Raw genomic sequence first — 16058 nt, 5'->3', positions numbered from 1 at the left:
GACAAATGTCTTTTTTTATTTGCAATATGAGGACATCTGAACACTGAAAACACAGAAACCCCTAGCAAATTTACCATTTATGTAGATAACTTAGCAGTGGGCTAATGGCAGCATCATTCACCTTGACATTAATTCAGTCATCCTCTCCCAGGGCCATCTCCTGGGCCAAGACCCATTTAGCTCCGCTCCACACAGGTTTTGTTGCAGTTTTATATGCTAATCTTCAGGCACATTCATCTTTCTAGGTCTCACATAACTTGTCCCCTCATGCATTCTCATATTTTATGAAAATCTCTAGAACTCTGAGCTTTTAATTTTTTCCTAATACATTGGGCCCTCTTCCTAGTCAAAGGTTTGCTTGAGGACAAAGGAAGAGTCAGCTAGACAAAGAGTGCAGCTGAGATGGAGCTGGTGAGAGCCAGGGAAGAAGCTCAGTTGTTCTGAGATTGTAAAAATATTATTTGGCTGCTAATGTAAAACTTCTTCTCCCATAATTGCTATCATCTGATCTTAGGTGATTCCAGGTTTCTGACCAGAAAAGCTGTAAAAATTTTGCCCGCCAAAATATGGTTTAAGGGTTCTCCAGCTTAAGATGATTTTCATTAGGCTTTTATTATGTACCAGGTATTTTTCCAGGGACAGACGATAGAGCAGTGAACAAAATGGATAAAAATCCCTGCCCTCTGGGAGCTTATCTTCTAGCACAGATGAGAGAGAGAATAAACCAAGTGAGTAAGAAACTTGCATAGCATATGAGAAGGGAACGAGTGCTGTTGAGAAATATAAAGTGGGAAGGGAGTGGGACGTGTGGGTGGAGTGTATGATTCAAGTTTAAACACAGGGTCAGGGGAACTGCACTTAAAAGGTAACTGAAAGGAAACATCTGATTGAAGACTTCAGATAAAGAATCCAGTGGAAGGCTCTTTCAGGCAGAGGGAGCGAACAGTAAATGCACAGGCCCCGAGGTGGAAATGGGGCTAGGATTTTTTGAGGAATAATAATAATAAGACAATTGTGGAGAAGAGTCATAGGAGGGAGAGGGGATACATGTGGGAGTGTGGTAAAATACTGTAGAGTGTGGCTTTTACTCTTAATAAAATAGCAAGTCGGTTCAATGGATTTTGAGACGGGGAAGGGTCAACTTGTGCATTTGGGTTGCCATCTTGAACCAGATCCAAATGAAATTGTTAAAAGTACTCCTTGGGATACAGCAAATTGTAAATTTACCAGTTAGGCTCCTAATTTCACATCTACTTTGGTTTGTTCCAATTTGAGTTTGTTTGTGTGTGCGCACGTGTTTAAATTGTGTATTTGGATTTGCAGATATGAGCATCCAGAATTACTAAAATGACAATCTAAAAAGAAGAAACTAAGTAAATGTGAAAAAGACCAAAAAAAATTTTTTTTTCAATAGTAAAATAACTTATTCTTATCACAATTAAGTACAGAAAAGGTTACTTGTTATCACTATTATATACCCAGTGTTTTGAGATTTTACTGAATGTGCTAAGTTGAGAAAAAGACATGACTATTTTAACTAATGGAGAGGAAGTGACTCAATTATTTTGATAAAATTTTTGCATATCTTGAAACTTCAAAGCTTCTGGGAATAGCTACAAATATTAAAAAAGGAATTTGAATTATACAAACATGGCATTGCTTTTCTCTACCTAGCAATAATTACCTGGAAACTAAAAATATGCTAACAAAAACTACAAAGCACAGTAATAATTCAATAAAAATATAAAATCTTTATAAAATAATCTATCTTTATGCAAGTATGTAAAAATATGAATGAAATTTATTTTCTATATTTGGATTAGAACACCTAATATCACTAAATTTATAATTAGTGAGACCTAACTTTATAATTAAAAAAACAGTCTTAAAGTTTTTATGGACCAACAATATTTAACAAAAATAGTAAAATTATGGAAATTGGAATAATTAGGGTGGTATGTCTTACCAGTTATTAAAGTATACTAGAGAGACGGTGCAATAAAAACACTATGCTACTAGCAAAAGAAAAAGAGGCAAACAAAAGGATAGTACCAAAGAGAGAACCTAAAATTATACCCAAGCATACAGAAAATATGTAATTTTAAAACTATAAAATTTAATATACGAAGCATTATTGTTATTTCAGTGGGGAAGGATTATTTATTTAGTAAATTCTGCAGGCACTTTCGAGCATCTACTTTACAGAACATAATGCTGGATTTATTACTGTATAGATTTAACTAAAAAAAATTCTGGTTGCATTAAATGAATAAAGGAAAAAAACCAAACAGACATTATTTCCTGGCTTCGGAGAAACCTTTTTGATCAAAGAAGGAAATTCAGAACTACAAAAGAAACACATTTGATTGTATATGTAAATGAATGACAAAATTTAACATAATCAGAGCCAACAAAAACAAAAAATGGGGGGAAATGTGTATGTAGATTAAGAACAAGGAGAAATGTAGGAACAAAACAGCTGAGTTATTCATGCTGGTCGTGTGGGGGAAGGAAAGGAGAGGAGTAAAGAAGGGTGGGCAGGAAGAGGGAAGGAAGAAATAAAAGAGGTGATGGAAACACGGGAAATACGCACTAGCCTGATGTCTACTTACATTATTAACCTACTAAAAAGATGAAGGGGCACTTCCTCTGCCCACTTTTAATTGTATTGTTTGTTTTTCTGGTGTTCAGTTGTATGAATTCTTTATTAATTTTGAATATTAACCCCTTATCAGATATATTATCAGTGAATATCTTCTTCCATTTAGTGGCCTGTCTCTTTGTTTTGTTGATGTCTTAATAAGATAGTGTTCTGAACAAAGAGATAAACCATTTTTAATCAACATTTACCTTCTTAGTTGACAAGTCTAACGTAAGGTCAGAGTACTGAAGAAACTAAACCTGTTTTCTTTCCCTTTGAAAGAGCCTAAAACCTTTGAAGGAGCACAGACTTGTCCAAACTTGTTCATGGAATTTCTCGTCTCAGTCTTACTAATCACTGGACTTTTCCCATTGCAAGTGCAATGACATGGTTTAGCCACAGAGGAAGTACCTCATTTTTCACTAGCCTGTTTTGTGAAGGCCAGAAGCTCACCATTTCATAATAAAGCCAACAGACCTCTCTCATAAACAGACCTCTCATAAAATCATAGAGAGTGTCCTCAGGACTTAACTCTGGCTGCTACCACGGGCTCTTACTTGGCTTCCTTGCATTTATTCTGCTTTTCTACTCTGTAAGGGCCTGAGAAGCCTGTCTTTTACAAGCTAACAAGAGTTGAAGAGAACCTTTTTTACCTCTACATAACTGCCACACTTGGTTTTCCTCTGCAGTCACAGCCATTCTCAAGTGTGGTTATGGATATCATCTGTTCTAATTGCACATATCTTACTAGTTGTTAAATATTTTAAATCTCACCTCTGAGTACAATGGGAAATGATCATAATCGGCAGATCTGGCCATATGTTGATGGGTCATGCATGCCAAACTTGGGATTTGAATATGAAAGAAAAAGGGAGTCAACTAAGATTAATATGCAGAAGGATTAAATAATTAAATTAGTTTTTTAGAAAAATAACTCTCAAGAAAATGGGGAAGATGGATAAGAGGAAGAAAGATAGGATGAAGTTTTAATCCATGTCCATCAGTTCAATTTAGCAAATGAAAGAAGAAAAAAATCTTTATTAGAGAGACGAATATTTACACTCAAACTGTATATTCTTTACAAAATTTAGCTTGCTCCTTTATTTTAGGAAAAAAATTAGTCACTCAGGACTGAATAAGAAGGCATTTCAAATGTACTATATGTTCCAATTACTCTGAACATTATGTTCCAAGATGCTAAAATCACAAAAAGCTCCTTTGTTCTTGGTCTCCTCTCTATGGATAAACACAACACTCAAACCTGCACACCCCAGAACTGTCTGATCCAATGACCCAGCAGGAGCCTTAAAACCTCAAGAAGAAATGAAAAGAAAGTAGAGTTTATGTGCAAACCATCACTACCGCTGAATAAAAGTTCAAAGCATAAGTCCTAATACGTGTGTAAGTAAGCACAGCCACAGTCACAGATGAAAAAAACTCTAGGTCAGGGGTCAACAAATCTTTTTGAAAAGAGCCAAATAGTAAGTATTTTAGGATTTATGGGACATGTGATCTCTGTTACAACTTCTACTCAGTTCTACCATTATAGCCCCAAAGTAGTCATAGACATTGTGTAAATGGGTGTGACTGTTTTACAATAAAACTTTATTTACAAAAATAGGGAGTGAGCTGGATTTGGCCCAGGGGCATCGGTTTGCCAGCACTGCTTTAGAATGATTATCACAGTGCCCTCCAACTTGGAGAAACATGTACATAAGACATTCACTCCACCAAATCATATTAGTCTTCTAGAAAACAATGAAGGAACACATGAATTTCACCTGGTTTCACCACAGAATTACGTTCTGTTTTTGTCTTTGTTTCTTCACAGGTGTTTGACCATGCTTACAAAGCAATGTTAAAGTTTTCTCTTCCCTGAAAACTAAGTTTTATCAGAGTGTGTGCACAGAAAAATAATAATGCAGATTGACTAGTCCATCTCATCATTGAATTTTTCTGGTTTACAGAATGTTGCATTGCTCCAGGTTTTATTATCTTACTTTAAAAAAGAAGAAATTTCTCTTTCAGAATCTTTAATTACTATTTTCCTCTATTATTAGGATTGCCCATTTTAGTAATATATAAAGTTAAATTAATATTTTATACCATAAAGATCAAATGTATTATTAAAATTAAGGATTACAAAGGTGTAGATAGTTTGACATAGTGGTTAAGAATACAGGCTATCTTCTAATGCCTTCTCTTCCACTGGCTGCCTGTGTAATTAGTTGTACTTTTGTGCCTCAGTTTCCTCAACAATAAAATGAGGTTATATAATAGCTTTCAAATAGGATTGTTATAAGGCATCAATGAATTAATACATAAAACCAACCACTTAGGACAGTGCTTTGCTAAACAAAGAAAATAATCGCTATTATTATCATCCAATTGTTTTTAAATTTTATCTAAACAAATGTTAGAAGTGCCTCAGTCTTAAAGCTACCAGAAGCCTTTGAGATGCAGATGTCCCTACAATACAAGCCCCAGTACTAGAAGAGACTTTTGAAGTCCTCCTGTGAGTTTCATCCCTCACACAAGAATCCTCCTCTGTCCAATAACATCCAGGCCCTCTGCTCTCCTTCTGTGCATTTCCACTTGTCAGATCTGTAGCACTGTTCAAAGCAACTGGTTTCATTTAAATTTCAGCTGCACATCTTGTGAACACAGTGACACTGATGAGACAAGTCTCTGAGCTTCACAGTCATCATTGGTAAGTTGAGTTAATTATCTACTTCGGAAGGTACTTGTGAAAAATAGAATATATCTTTCTCTTCACATTTTATCAGGAGAGTTTCAGAGATTTTCACTCTCAGGAGGGAAAAGCATGGAAAGAAAACACATAGCTTTTCTCCACTATCTCCCTCCCTTTTCTCCTAGGAATGAGTGACTTCTGTGTCTGGTGAAATCATAGAGTTGAACATGTGTGACTCAGTTTCTACTTTGTGGAGCAGTCTGCCCTTGGAACCCAAGAGTTTTCCTACTGCCATTCTGAAAGCCATCTTCTAAAGCAGGAAAGTCCTGCTGTTGCCCAGCCCTACCTGCGGCTCTGGGGTTGGGGCAGCATTCGGAGTTCCTTTTGGTCACAGGTCAAAGACTCTAATTAGTGGCTTTGCGTTAATCTCCATGACTCACTTTTTATGGCTTTTAATTTGAGAACAGAGCTGTTTAATCAACCTTTAAAACCATAACATCGGTGAAAATTCATTACAATACCGATGTGACAGTACAGGTACAAATGTTGAATGTTATTTTTAAGAACATTTCTCCATTATAGTATAGCCAGGTCTTCTTCCTCTCCCATTGTTTATAACAGATGGAGAAATATAAAATAAAGATAATATATGAAGCCACTTATTAGAATAGTATAGTTTTCCTGGTTCTCCAATCTCTACTGACAGCTTCTCAACCCACTGCCTCCTTGCCCCCTGCAAGACACACACACACACACACACACACACACACACACGGAAGCAACCTCCTTTCTTGCCTCCAACTTTACAAAGAAAAGAGGCACTATCAAGTGAGTTTCCCATTTTCAAACCTTTAAACATACCTACCTCCACCCCAGACGTATCTTTTATTTCTGTTCCAATTCTGGAGTTGACTTCCTCAGCTTGCCCCTTCCATGTACATTTTGTCACTCATTCCACATTATGGGGATTTTATATTATTACTTGTACCCCCCTCATTTATTAAATTCTCTTATCCTACCTGGATCCTAAAATTAAAAAGCAATTAAACACACCTCTATTGCTGGCCTCTACATGCAATATACAAACCCATGAGTCATTAAAGAAAAATGTAAAGAAAATAACTGAAAGATAAAGTGTGGCATTGTTCAAAATGCCATAAATAGAATAAAAATTAAATGACAAGAGGAAAATATTTGCTACACATTTCAATGAACTACTTCCCTTAACTTATAAACTGCTTTTATGTAAATCAGTGATTTTTCAACAGGTGTGGTATAAGAGATTTTAAAACATGCAATACCTGACTATTTAGTCAGGGGCACTGAACTCTTTTCCCCTTAGATCATCAAATGAAAAAATGGCAACTGCCAACACAACAATAGCTGTCTGGTGTGCATGAATCAAAATTATACCTATTTTTTTTGGTCAGATAGGCAAAAAATATAACTTTTTTGTGTGTGTGCTGCAGAATTTTAGTAATTAGTGTATGTGTACCATGAGTTGAAAAGGGTGAAAATCACTGATGTAAATCAATAAGGAAAATAAACAGAAAAAGTAGACTAAGTACATGATTAGGTAGCTTGTAGAAAATATAAAATATATCACTTATTGACATATGAAAGATGTACAATCTCAGTCATAACTGAAGAACTACAAATTTAAAATAATGATGCCAATTTCACCTATAAGATTAGCAAATATCAAGTAATTTAATACCCTGTGTTGATACAGATGTGGAAATACATATGCTTTTCACTATACAGCCTTGTTTACCATTTAAATTACTTTGATGAACATAAATTGCTTTTTGGAAAAAATAAAATTATGCTAAAAAATCTTTCTCTTGACCTGATTTTTCCTCAAGATAAAGTTTAATCATTCTCCATTCCTTATTAGATTAATGTCGCAAAACAGTGGCTTATATGCCCTGGGTTCATTTTCTACCTAGTACTCACTTGTCAGCTGCTTTATACTGAATCTGCTTTTCTTTCTCCATGCAGGCATCTCCTGCTAAATCATTAATTACTTCCATCTCAATAAATCCAAAGGCCCGTTCACTATTATTTTCACTTGCTCTCCTAGAATCATGACACTGGTGTCCCCCCTTTAAAGACTCTCTTCCTTTGGCTGGGTGATGAGACACCCTCTGGGACTTCCTCCTACATGTCTGGATCTGTCTCTCCCTCTCTTCTTATTACAATTCATCTTTTTTCCAACCATTAAATATTGAGGTTCCCCAAAGCTAAGTTCTTAGACTCTCTTTTGATTATACACACTCATGTCTTCCATTAGTAAAGCTGAATTACTAAGATGACTCACTCATTTTTATTTACAGCTTATATATCTCTTTTCAGCTCCAGGCTCACATATTCTCCTGCTTTACTATTTGAAATCCAAATTAGGTCAACTTATCCAAAACTGCACTTATGATCTCCTCTCTACCTCATACATGATTTTTTCCCTATTGTCTTCATTTCACCAAAGGTACCATCATTCATGTTGTTATACAACCTGAGAAACTAGGATTCATCCTTGACATTTCCCCCCACTCCTATCATAATTTTACTAGAATGATTATTTGTAATTCTATCCACAAAGAAGTTTATTAGAGTAAGCTCCTGTCCTTTCCATTTTGAAGAATACTGATGTTGGGTGATTTCCTACTAAGAAATACCAGTTAAAATTCTCAAGTATATTTGCAATTTTAGTATATTTTCTCTTATGGACTGGTAACAATCATCATATTAAAGGACAGAGATAAATAATTTCAGTTAATCATAGACAAGATAAAGCGATCTTTACATAGTAAATTTGCTAAAAGTTGGTCCTTGTTTCCAAGTTCATATTCAGGTTAACAATTCATAAATAATATATCTCAAATAACATTTTCTGAGGTCAAGAACTAAAACACTATCCATTCTATAAAAATAAGCCCCTTTGGGAACGTCATTTTTGTTTAGGTTATTGATTCCATCCTGTTGTCAGAGCCAAAGTGTTTAGCAGGACTATTTCAGGGACCTGGATGGGACACTCATTGGCAGTGAGGCAGCAGATTACCCAGATCTCAAATGAGAAGGCCCAGCGGCCAGGTCTGTGTCACTCCAACGTTCTACTGACGTGCAGCACAGATGGTGAGATATGTTGATGGATGAGGCTGTCTTAGCAGCAGAGTTATCTGAGTCCTGCCAAACATTTTAGTTGAATGACCTATTAAAATTGGCTGTCCCAAGGCCACTGCAGAGATTTATAAGTAACTAGTAAATTTACATAGTAAATTTGCTAAATTATCTGGTGCTATACAAGAATAAAGCACCAGATAATTTGTTAAGTGCTAATAAAGCACTAAATCTGTTAAATGTGAGACACTCTAGGAAGTTCTGAATATAGATTCTTTTCTCATAGCTTTGACCTCTAGTTTCTAAGAACCATCCATCCAAGTTAAATTGGGGGTGGAGGAAGGAGGAAGCATAAAGAGAGATTGGGAGAATACATACAAACAAAATAATCTCAAAATACTAAGAGAAGTTGTAGGGTGAATTGAACAGGAATTTTTAGAAGAGAACATTAATTTAAAAAGGCTACCTTAAATTTGAATTAAGTAGGAGAGTTTCCTTATACATTAAGATCTATAAAGAACTGAAAACTTTCTAACACATTATAACTTCTCCCCTATTTCTATTCAATAGGAGACAGACTAGTAGAGAAAAAGCACTGGATTACAAGTCATGGTAATTGGGCTCTTGTACAACCCTGACCATGTCATCCAAGCTTTTGGAGTATCAGTTTTTTCACTTATAAAATGAGAGCGAGTAGATGGTCTAAATTCTCTCTTACAACTATTAAATTTTGCTTTTCAGCTCACTACCCCAGACCTCCAATTTTATGATCAGGAATACTTTAAACTTACTGAGAAGCAGTAAAATACAGTGTTAAATACTCAAGTCTCTAGAGTCACACAGACTTATTTTAATTTTGCCTTCCTCGCGTGCATCGATAGGGCCTTCTTCATATCCTTATTACTCAATATTTATTGAGTCAGGGTCCTTGCCTATAAAATGGAGATGACAATAGTGCTCAACGTGCAAGTTGTTCTTTGATTTATCTCTTTCATTGCATTTATTATTTTATATTTAACTTGTTACCTGTAAGGTCTATGAGAGTAGTGACCATTTCCGTTTTATTCACTGATGTACCCCAAGTATCTTAACACACAGTACAGGCACTGGGTATTTGTCACATGAATAATTAAATAAAACAGTGCATATAAAGTGCTTAGCATAGCAGTAGGCATAGCACATTTGGTAAATGACCCCATAAGGCTTTATTAGCACCTAGAGCGCAGCTTCACTAGGAAGGAGTGGGAATGGAAGGAGTGGGAATGCCTCAAAGAGAAGATGGAGGGAACGCTAGTTTTTCCAAATATTTAAAAGAGTATCACATGATACTTTCAAAAAAAGAAAAGAAAGGAAGACTTTTCTAAAAAAAAAATAGCTCACAGATTTAATGAACTGGTGCTCAAGTAAATGTTCAATTATTACTAGCCAATCAATGAAGGGATTAAAAGACCTAATTAAAGGGTATCAAACTATTATTCCATGACTTAAATAATTTGAAGAGAAGTCCTTATAAACAGCATATACAGAATAAATTTTAAAACATACAAAATATTGAATATGGTCCTGTGGTACTGTTGGCAATAAAAATACAGATGGAAAGTAATAAATATAGTGTCAATCCATTTCCCCTGTGTACATATGATAAAAAAAAAAAAACAGTTGTTGACAAATTGTGGCTGAAAACAAGTGCTGCTGATTTGTCTCATTAACGTTGGCAAAAAGCAGATAGAGGGCACAAGATCGCTCATTCCCCATCGGGAAGGCAGGATTGTTGAAAGCCAGCTTTTTCTTTCCTGTTTTTGTTGTGTTTTTTAAAATATATCTTTATTGATTTCATGGAGAGGAAAGGAGAGGGATAGAGAGATAGAAACATCAATGATGAGAGAGTCATTGATCGGCTGCAGCCCGCAACCCGGGCATGTGCCCTGACCGGGATTTGAACCCCGATCGCTTGGATCCCAGGTTGACGCTCACCCGCTGAGCCATGCCCCGCCGGGCTCTTCCCTGTTTTTACCCCAGTGGCAATACTGAACTTTGGAATATAAGAATATCGGCAGAGGGGATGTCCCTGGGTTATATGAAATTAACTGGTGCATCACTCTTGCCAACTAGGGGTGATCTTAGATAAAACGTATGGCATCGATGTAAAGGAATCTCACTCAATATGAAGGATATTTATGAAGGATAGTAGCCTCACATTAAAATAGGACCATCAATCTACTGCCATCAGATCAGACAGGAAAGGATTAAGTAAGTAAAGTTGATATCATAAAATATAACCAAGCAGGAGCTACGTCTGATCACAGAAGGTCAGTGAAGCATTTGGAAAATAAAGGATCCATGGTTGGTTTCTGTTTTTGGTTTTGTTTTTTAATGAGGTATCAAAAAATTAATAACAAGTGAGTTAGCTTTCTATTTTGGACAGTAATATTGAGAAAGATGGAGTGGTTCTGAAAGTTTTCAATATTCTTTAAACTGGCTGCCTACTAAGAAAAGATATGTGATCACATGATAACTCTTTAAGGTACAGAATGGTGAATTGAATTCACACGTTCAAGCTATGGTGCCGTAGTACTGATTGCAATGGTTACTTTTATGGGACAACTTGACTGGGCCATGGGGTGTCCAGGCATTTATTTGACCAAACATCATTCTGGGTGTGTCTCTGAGGGTGTTTCTAAACGAGATTAACATTTGTATCTGGAGACCAGACGGAGGATGCAGATTGTTCTACCTAATGTGAGTGAGCCTCATGCAACCAACTGAAGATCTGAATGAAACAAAAACGCTGAGCCAGAGGGAACCCCACCTGTCTGCCTGCGTGAACTGGGACATTGGTCTTTTCTGGTCTTCAGACTTGAACTGAAATATTGTCTCTGATTGGTCTCAGGGGCTGCTGGCTTTTGGATGAAAACTACAATATTGGCTCTCCTGGGTCTTTTGCTATATATACTCACACTATCATTTCTGTTTCTCTGCAAAAGCCTGACTAATACACTGATTCAACAGCATCAGCAGGGAATGAACTAAATTGTGCCAATCAAGTGGATTATCCAGACAATTAAAGTCAATCCTGTAGAAGTTAATCGTTTCAAAAACTTGTCTGGTAGCAGGCAATATAATAATAACACTTTTGTTATATAAAATAATGAGCCAGTTTTCCAATGCTTTTAAAAATTAGTTCTAAAAGCAATTCCTTGCTTTCAAACCCCAAATTCAATGATTCTGTATTATAAAACAAGCTTATGTAGCCATTCTCAAAATCGATTTCAGAAGCAACAGCAAAAAGTTTGAAATGTGTTCACTTCCCAAGGGAATTATGCAAGCATTTAGGAATCCATTTCGTCTCCTTATAGTCATTTTTTGGAGGACTTAAGGACTCATCATCTTTATGTGTTTATCCCTATTATCATCATTAATCGGCACATGGCATATCTACTTTTTCCCATGATTATTTCCAGGCTCTGGTGTTTTATATTTAAGTTCTACTTCTACTACACAGACTAAGCTTCCAAAGCAACTATCCTTGTGCACCTAAAGATACTCTCTGATGTTGCCAAATTCCTGGTATTAACTCCATGTGAATTTTCTTATTGTCACTCACCTTCCCAGAAGCAGAAATTCTCCAGCCAGACCCAGACGCCTCATGGCCATCAACAGTCCTCGCACAGTCATGCCCTCACAGAAGCAGGCTACCACCCTGGCCTTGGGCAGGTGACTCCTGAGCTTCTTCAGCAGCTTATCGAAGCTCTGCTCTCCTGCGTTGCTGTAGATTTTGTAAGAGTGAGCAATGCAAATTCCTTCCTTGGCCGACATATCTTTGAAAGCTTCCATCCCACTTTCTCCGTAGTTGCCTGTGTGAAGACAGAAAAGCAGAGGGTAGTGAAATGGGAGTGTTGGACTCATTGGTACAATTAGAAGGTTACTGGGCAGTCTTAGATTTGGAATCTGAAGACCTGAATGAGTTTTTGCTCTTTTATTGACTTGCTTATTTGGGGTGATTCACAATAAAACTATACTTTTACATATATGCATTGAACTTAAAAAAAAAATCCACACTCAAAGATATGTTTTTATTGATTTTAGAGAGAGGAGGGGGAGAGAGAGAGAGAAATATCAATGTGAGAGAGAAATATCAATCAGTTGGCTCCAGTATGCACCCTGACTGGGGGTCAAACCCCCACAGCCTAGGTATGTGCCCTGACCTAGAACTGAACCTGCAGCCTTTTGGTGCACAGGGACCATGCTCCGACCAAGTCACCTGGTCAGTGCTGCATTGCACTTTTAAAAAATTTTTCACTGAGGGAGAGTATAATGTTAAAAGTACAAGCAATTCAGCTCCCTCTTTGACTCAAAAAAGCTTATATTCTAGTGTGAGATGATGACATTTATCTACTATTTTTTCTTCCATCTTCTCTTTGCTTCCCAATGTCTTCCCATGATCATCTCCCATTACTGATTCCGATTGTTGTGCTTAATGATATACATATGCAATACATATACTTTATGTAGTACAGATGTACAAATATCTTGTAGCGTATTATATTTTTACAATATTATGCATATTTTATTAATAATCATGAGAATTTGTGGTTTTATCCCAACTGAAAAATTCAGATCCCTGAGATTTTAGTAATGCCACAGACAAATGTATAAGCTTATGAAAAAACATTTAAAGTTTCATTCTATACAACCATAGGGAAGTTAGTTACATGGGGGAATAATTGCAAATTCCTTTGAAAAATTTGGGGGGGGGCTAAGGATTAATGGAGGCCTTTTAATATTCATAAAAAATGGGGATCAATATTGACAATTGACTGTATGGTAGGAAGTGTAGACCTTTGTATATGTGATCGCATTTAACTTTCACAATAATATTTTGAGGTATGCATTACGACCTCCATGCTACAGGTGACAGATGAGGCAGTTAAGTTGACACTCCCTCAGGGTTGCATACACAGTAGGCAGAAGGCTGCGCTCCATTCACAGATCTAAGAGTGAAGACTCTGCTCCCTGCATTCTTCTATGGCTGACTTTTAGGAGAGTCAGGAGCCCAATTTTATCTGCACTTCTCTTTCCCATTTAAAGGTCATTATGTTTCAATTTTAAATAACTTTGGGGCCTTTTAAGGCTCTATAACTCATACTGGGCTCATTTTCTGAGTTTTCAAAAAATTAGATGGGTGAGGGACACTGATTTGAAGAATACAGGAGACTATGACATGACCCAAGCTGTGGGACGTGTAAAGATGTAACTGGTCTAACCAATGAGGCCTAAGAATTGGAATTTCATCAGGAGTAGATTTCAAATGAATAAGAGAGTACAAGGCAGCCATTGGCATAGGTTTCACTATAGGACCATGTTAGAAATAACCTACAAATAGCTACACCTATATAACATTTTGAATTTTGGAAAGTCAGTTCATATGCATTAGCTCACTGCTCCTCACACCAAGTCTGTGATAAAGGAAATATTATTTTTCCCTCACAGCAGATAAATCTGAAGTCACATCTAGCAAGTAGGCAGCAGAGTCAGTTTGAACATATATCTTTTAGTTCCTGACCCTGTGTCTGCTCCACTATTGCACAGGTGCCTTCTGCAAATGAGATGCTTAGACTTTGAGGGTGGATTTTTGTGCAGTTTTAAAGGGCAAAGCAGAACCAGGCGTCTTGAGTCCCAGCCAAAAACACTGGTGAGCCAGCTGCATCTTTCTTTCTCCAGAATTAAAGCAACAAGGAGCCTCTATGATGATGGCAGGTGGGCAATGTAGTTATTTTGCAATTAACAAAGTTTAAAGGGCTCTCTCTCTGAAAAATGTGCCAAGGGGCCTAAATTACTAGTTTTACACTAATCTGAGTAATCTAGTCTCTGATTTATTTTTAGCCAACTCTGTTTTTCAACTGGCTGTCTTGAACTTAATGTTTTGATTAATGCTGGGGCATCTGCATAAATAATTTTTTTTAACATTGTTTTTGTTAATACAGTAAGTTATATGGAAGCAGCTTATATAGGGAGAGACCCTGTTACTAGATAAGATCTGAGTTCTAATTCAGTTTGAATAGTTTCTCTAAATCTCAGCTTTCTCACCTGAAAATCAGAGATAACGCTGCCTAATATATGGGCATTTTGTATATATGGGCATTTTGTATATTATATTTAACATAAGTAAAATACCTCACAGGTAGCCTGAACCCAATTAACTGTACCTACTGGGGTTATAAAAAATATTCTAGAAATAGTTAAGCTGCTCTCTCTTGAAGCATCTAAAACAAATAATGTGGCAAATGGCATTAGTACTGAATATCAGACTAAAAAATAAGCTTACTGGGGAAACATGATTTTATTAGAGCAAAGCCCAAGTAGTACTCTTTAAAATTTAAATAGAAAACAGTCTTAATAGATGTGAGACATAAAAATTCTGCAAAATCATAATTTTAATTTAATAAAAGAAACCCACTGCACGCTGGGGATTAAAACTAGGAATATATATATTCCATGTTTTCCAATAAAATTGGGAAGACTGAAGTGTCGAGATTTTCAGTATTGATAAAAAGACTGTATTCTGGAATTACACATTTTAAAAAAAGGAGCAACTAAAAAAAGTTCATAGGCTTCTCAAAGTAAGTGAAATAGATTTTGATTTCAAGCAATAAATAGAATGAGGAAAAATCTAAGAAAGCAAAGATTTTTTTCAACAATGAAATCAAATGATTGAGAAAGGAAGATATGGTATGGAATATCAAACTAGCCTATGGCTTCATTTTAAGCAACTGGTAAAAGTGAGAAGGAATCCATCAGACATTTTTCAAGTAGCAGGGGGCCTGTGACTGGGAATTATGAAAAGAAATGTGACCCTAGCCTGACATGAGTCAGCTCACACTATAGTTGTAAAGATGCAAATTTCAGATATTGATTTTTAACTTTGCAAATCCGCATGTAGGCAACATGGAAAACCCATTATGCAATAGAATATATATGTTGTCAGTATTTACTATGAAGATTAAAGAGTAAGACGATAGGTTGAAAGGTGGAAGCAGGAAGAACTGGTAGAATGGGAAGGGTATTAAAATGCTCTACTTCCGACTTGGAAGTAAGATATCTAGAAAATGAAAGAGAGGGAATTACGTTAAGCTAAACAAATATGTAGACTAATCTAATATTATTAAGAGAAGAAATGAGAAGATACATGAAACCAAGAGATGTCTATTGTTCATAAATTAAAAAATAGGCATTTAAAAAGTAAGCATATATTCATACTAACCACAAAAACATAAAATTCTCTTCTTATTTCAAGCCCTTCTGCACTATTTGATTTTGAAAAATATGAAAGTACAAGTTTGATGGAAAAATTTAAATAACATACTTAGAAGTTGCTGGAATGGGAAAGTAGATATGAACCATTTTAAATGAAACGCCAAGTAGACATCATTGAATAAAGAAATTAGGCATGCTGATACAGAGGATGAAATTTTCCTATAATATCCTCGAGTCAAATGTAAACGAGTAAATGTTAATGTATGACTTTTAGATATCCCCATATGTTTCCGGTGAAATATACCAATATGTAATTATTTTATACTATCTCTATAATGAAAATAACTTAGGAAT

The 16058-nt window shown here is 36.0% G+C and overlaps 1 protein-coding gene across 3 annotated transcripts in view; it reads right to left on the bottom strand.

Moving 5' to 3' along the window:
• Positions 1-16058, bottom strand: part of GRM5 (glutamate metabotropic receptor 5) — a 377398-nt gene that overhangs the window by 234024 nt on the left and 127316 nt on the right. For all 3 annotated transcript variants that reach the window (XM_081152626.1, XM_081152627.1, XM_081152628.1), the window contains one exon: positions 12055-12304. In XM_081152626.1, coding sequence (XP_081008752.1) covers positions 12055-12304 — 250 coding nt within the window. The remainder of the gene's footprint in view (positions 1-12054; positions 12305-16058) is intronic.

Source organism: Miniopterus schreibersii (assembly GCF_964146895.1).
Source record: "Miniopterus schreibersii genome assembly, chromosome: 12".
Taxonomy (NCBI): Eukaryota; Metazoa; Chordata; class Mammalia; order Chiroptera; family Miniopteridae; genus Miniopterus; species Miniopterus schreibersii.
Note: the sequence above shows the minus strand (reverse complement) of the source record. Positions and strands in the feature narration are given on the sequence as shown.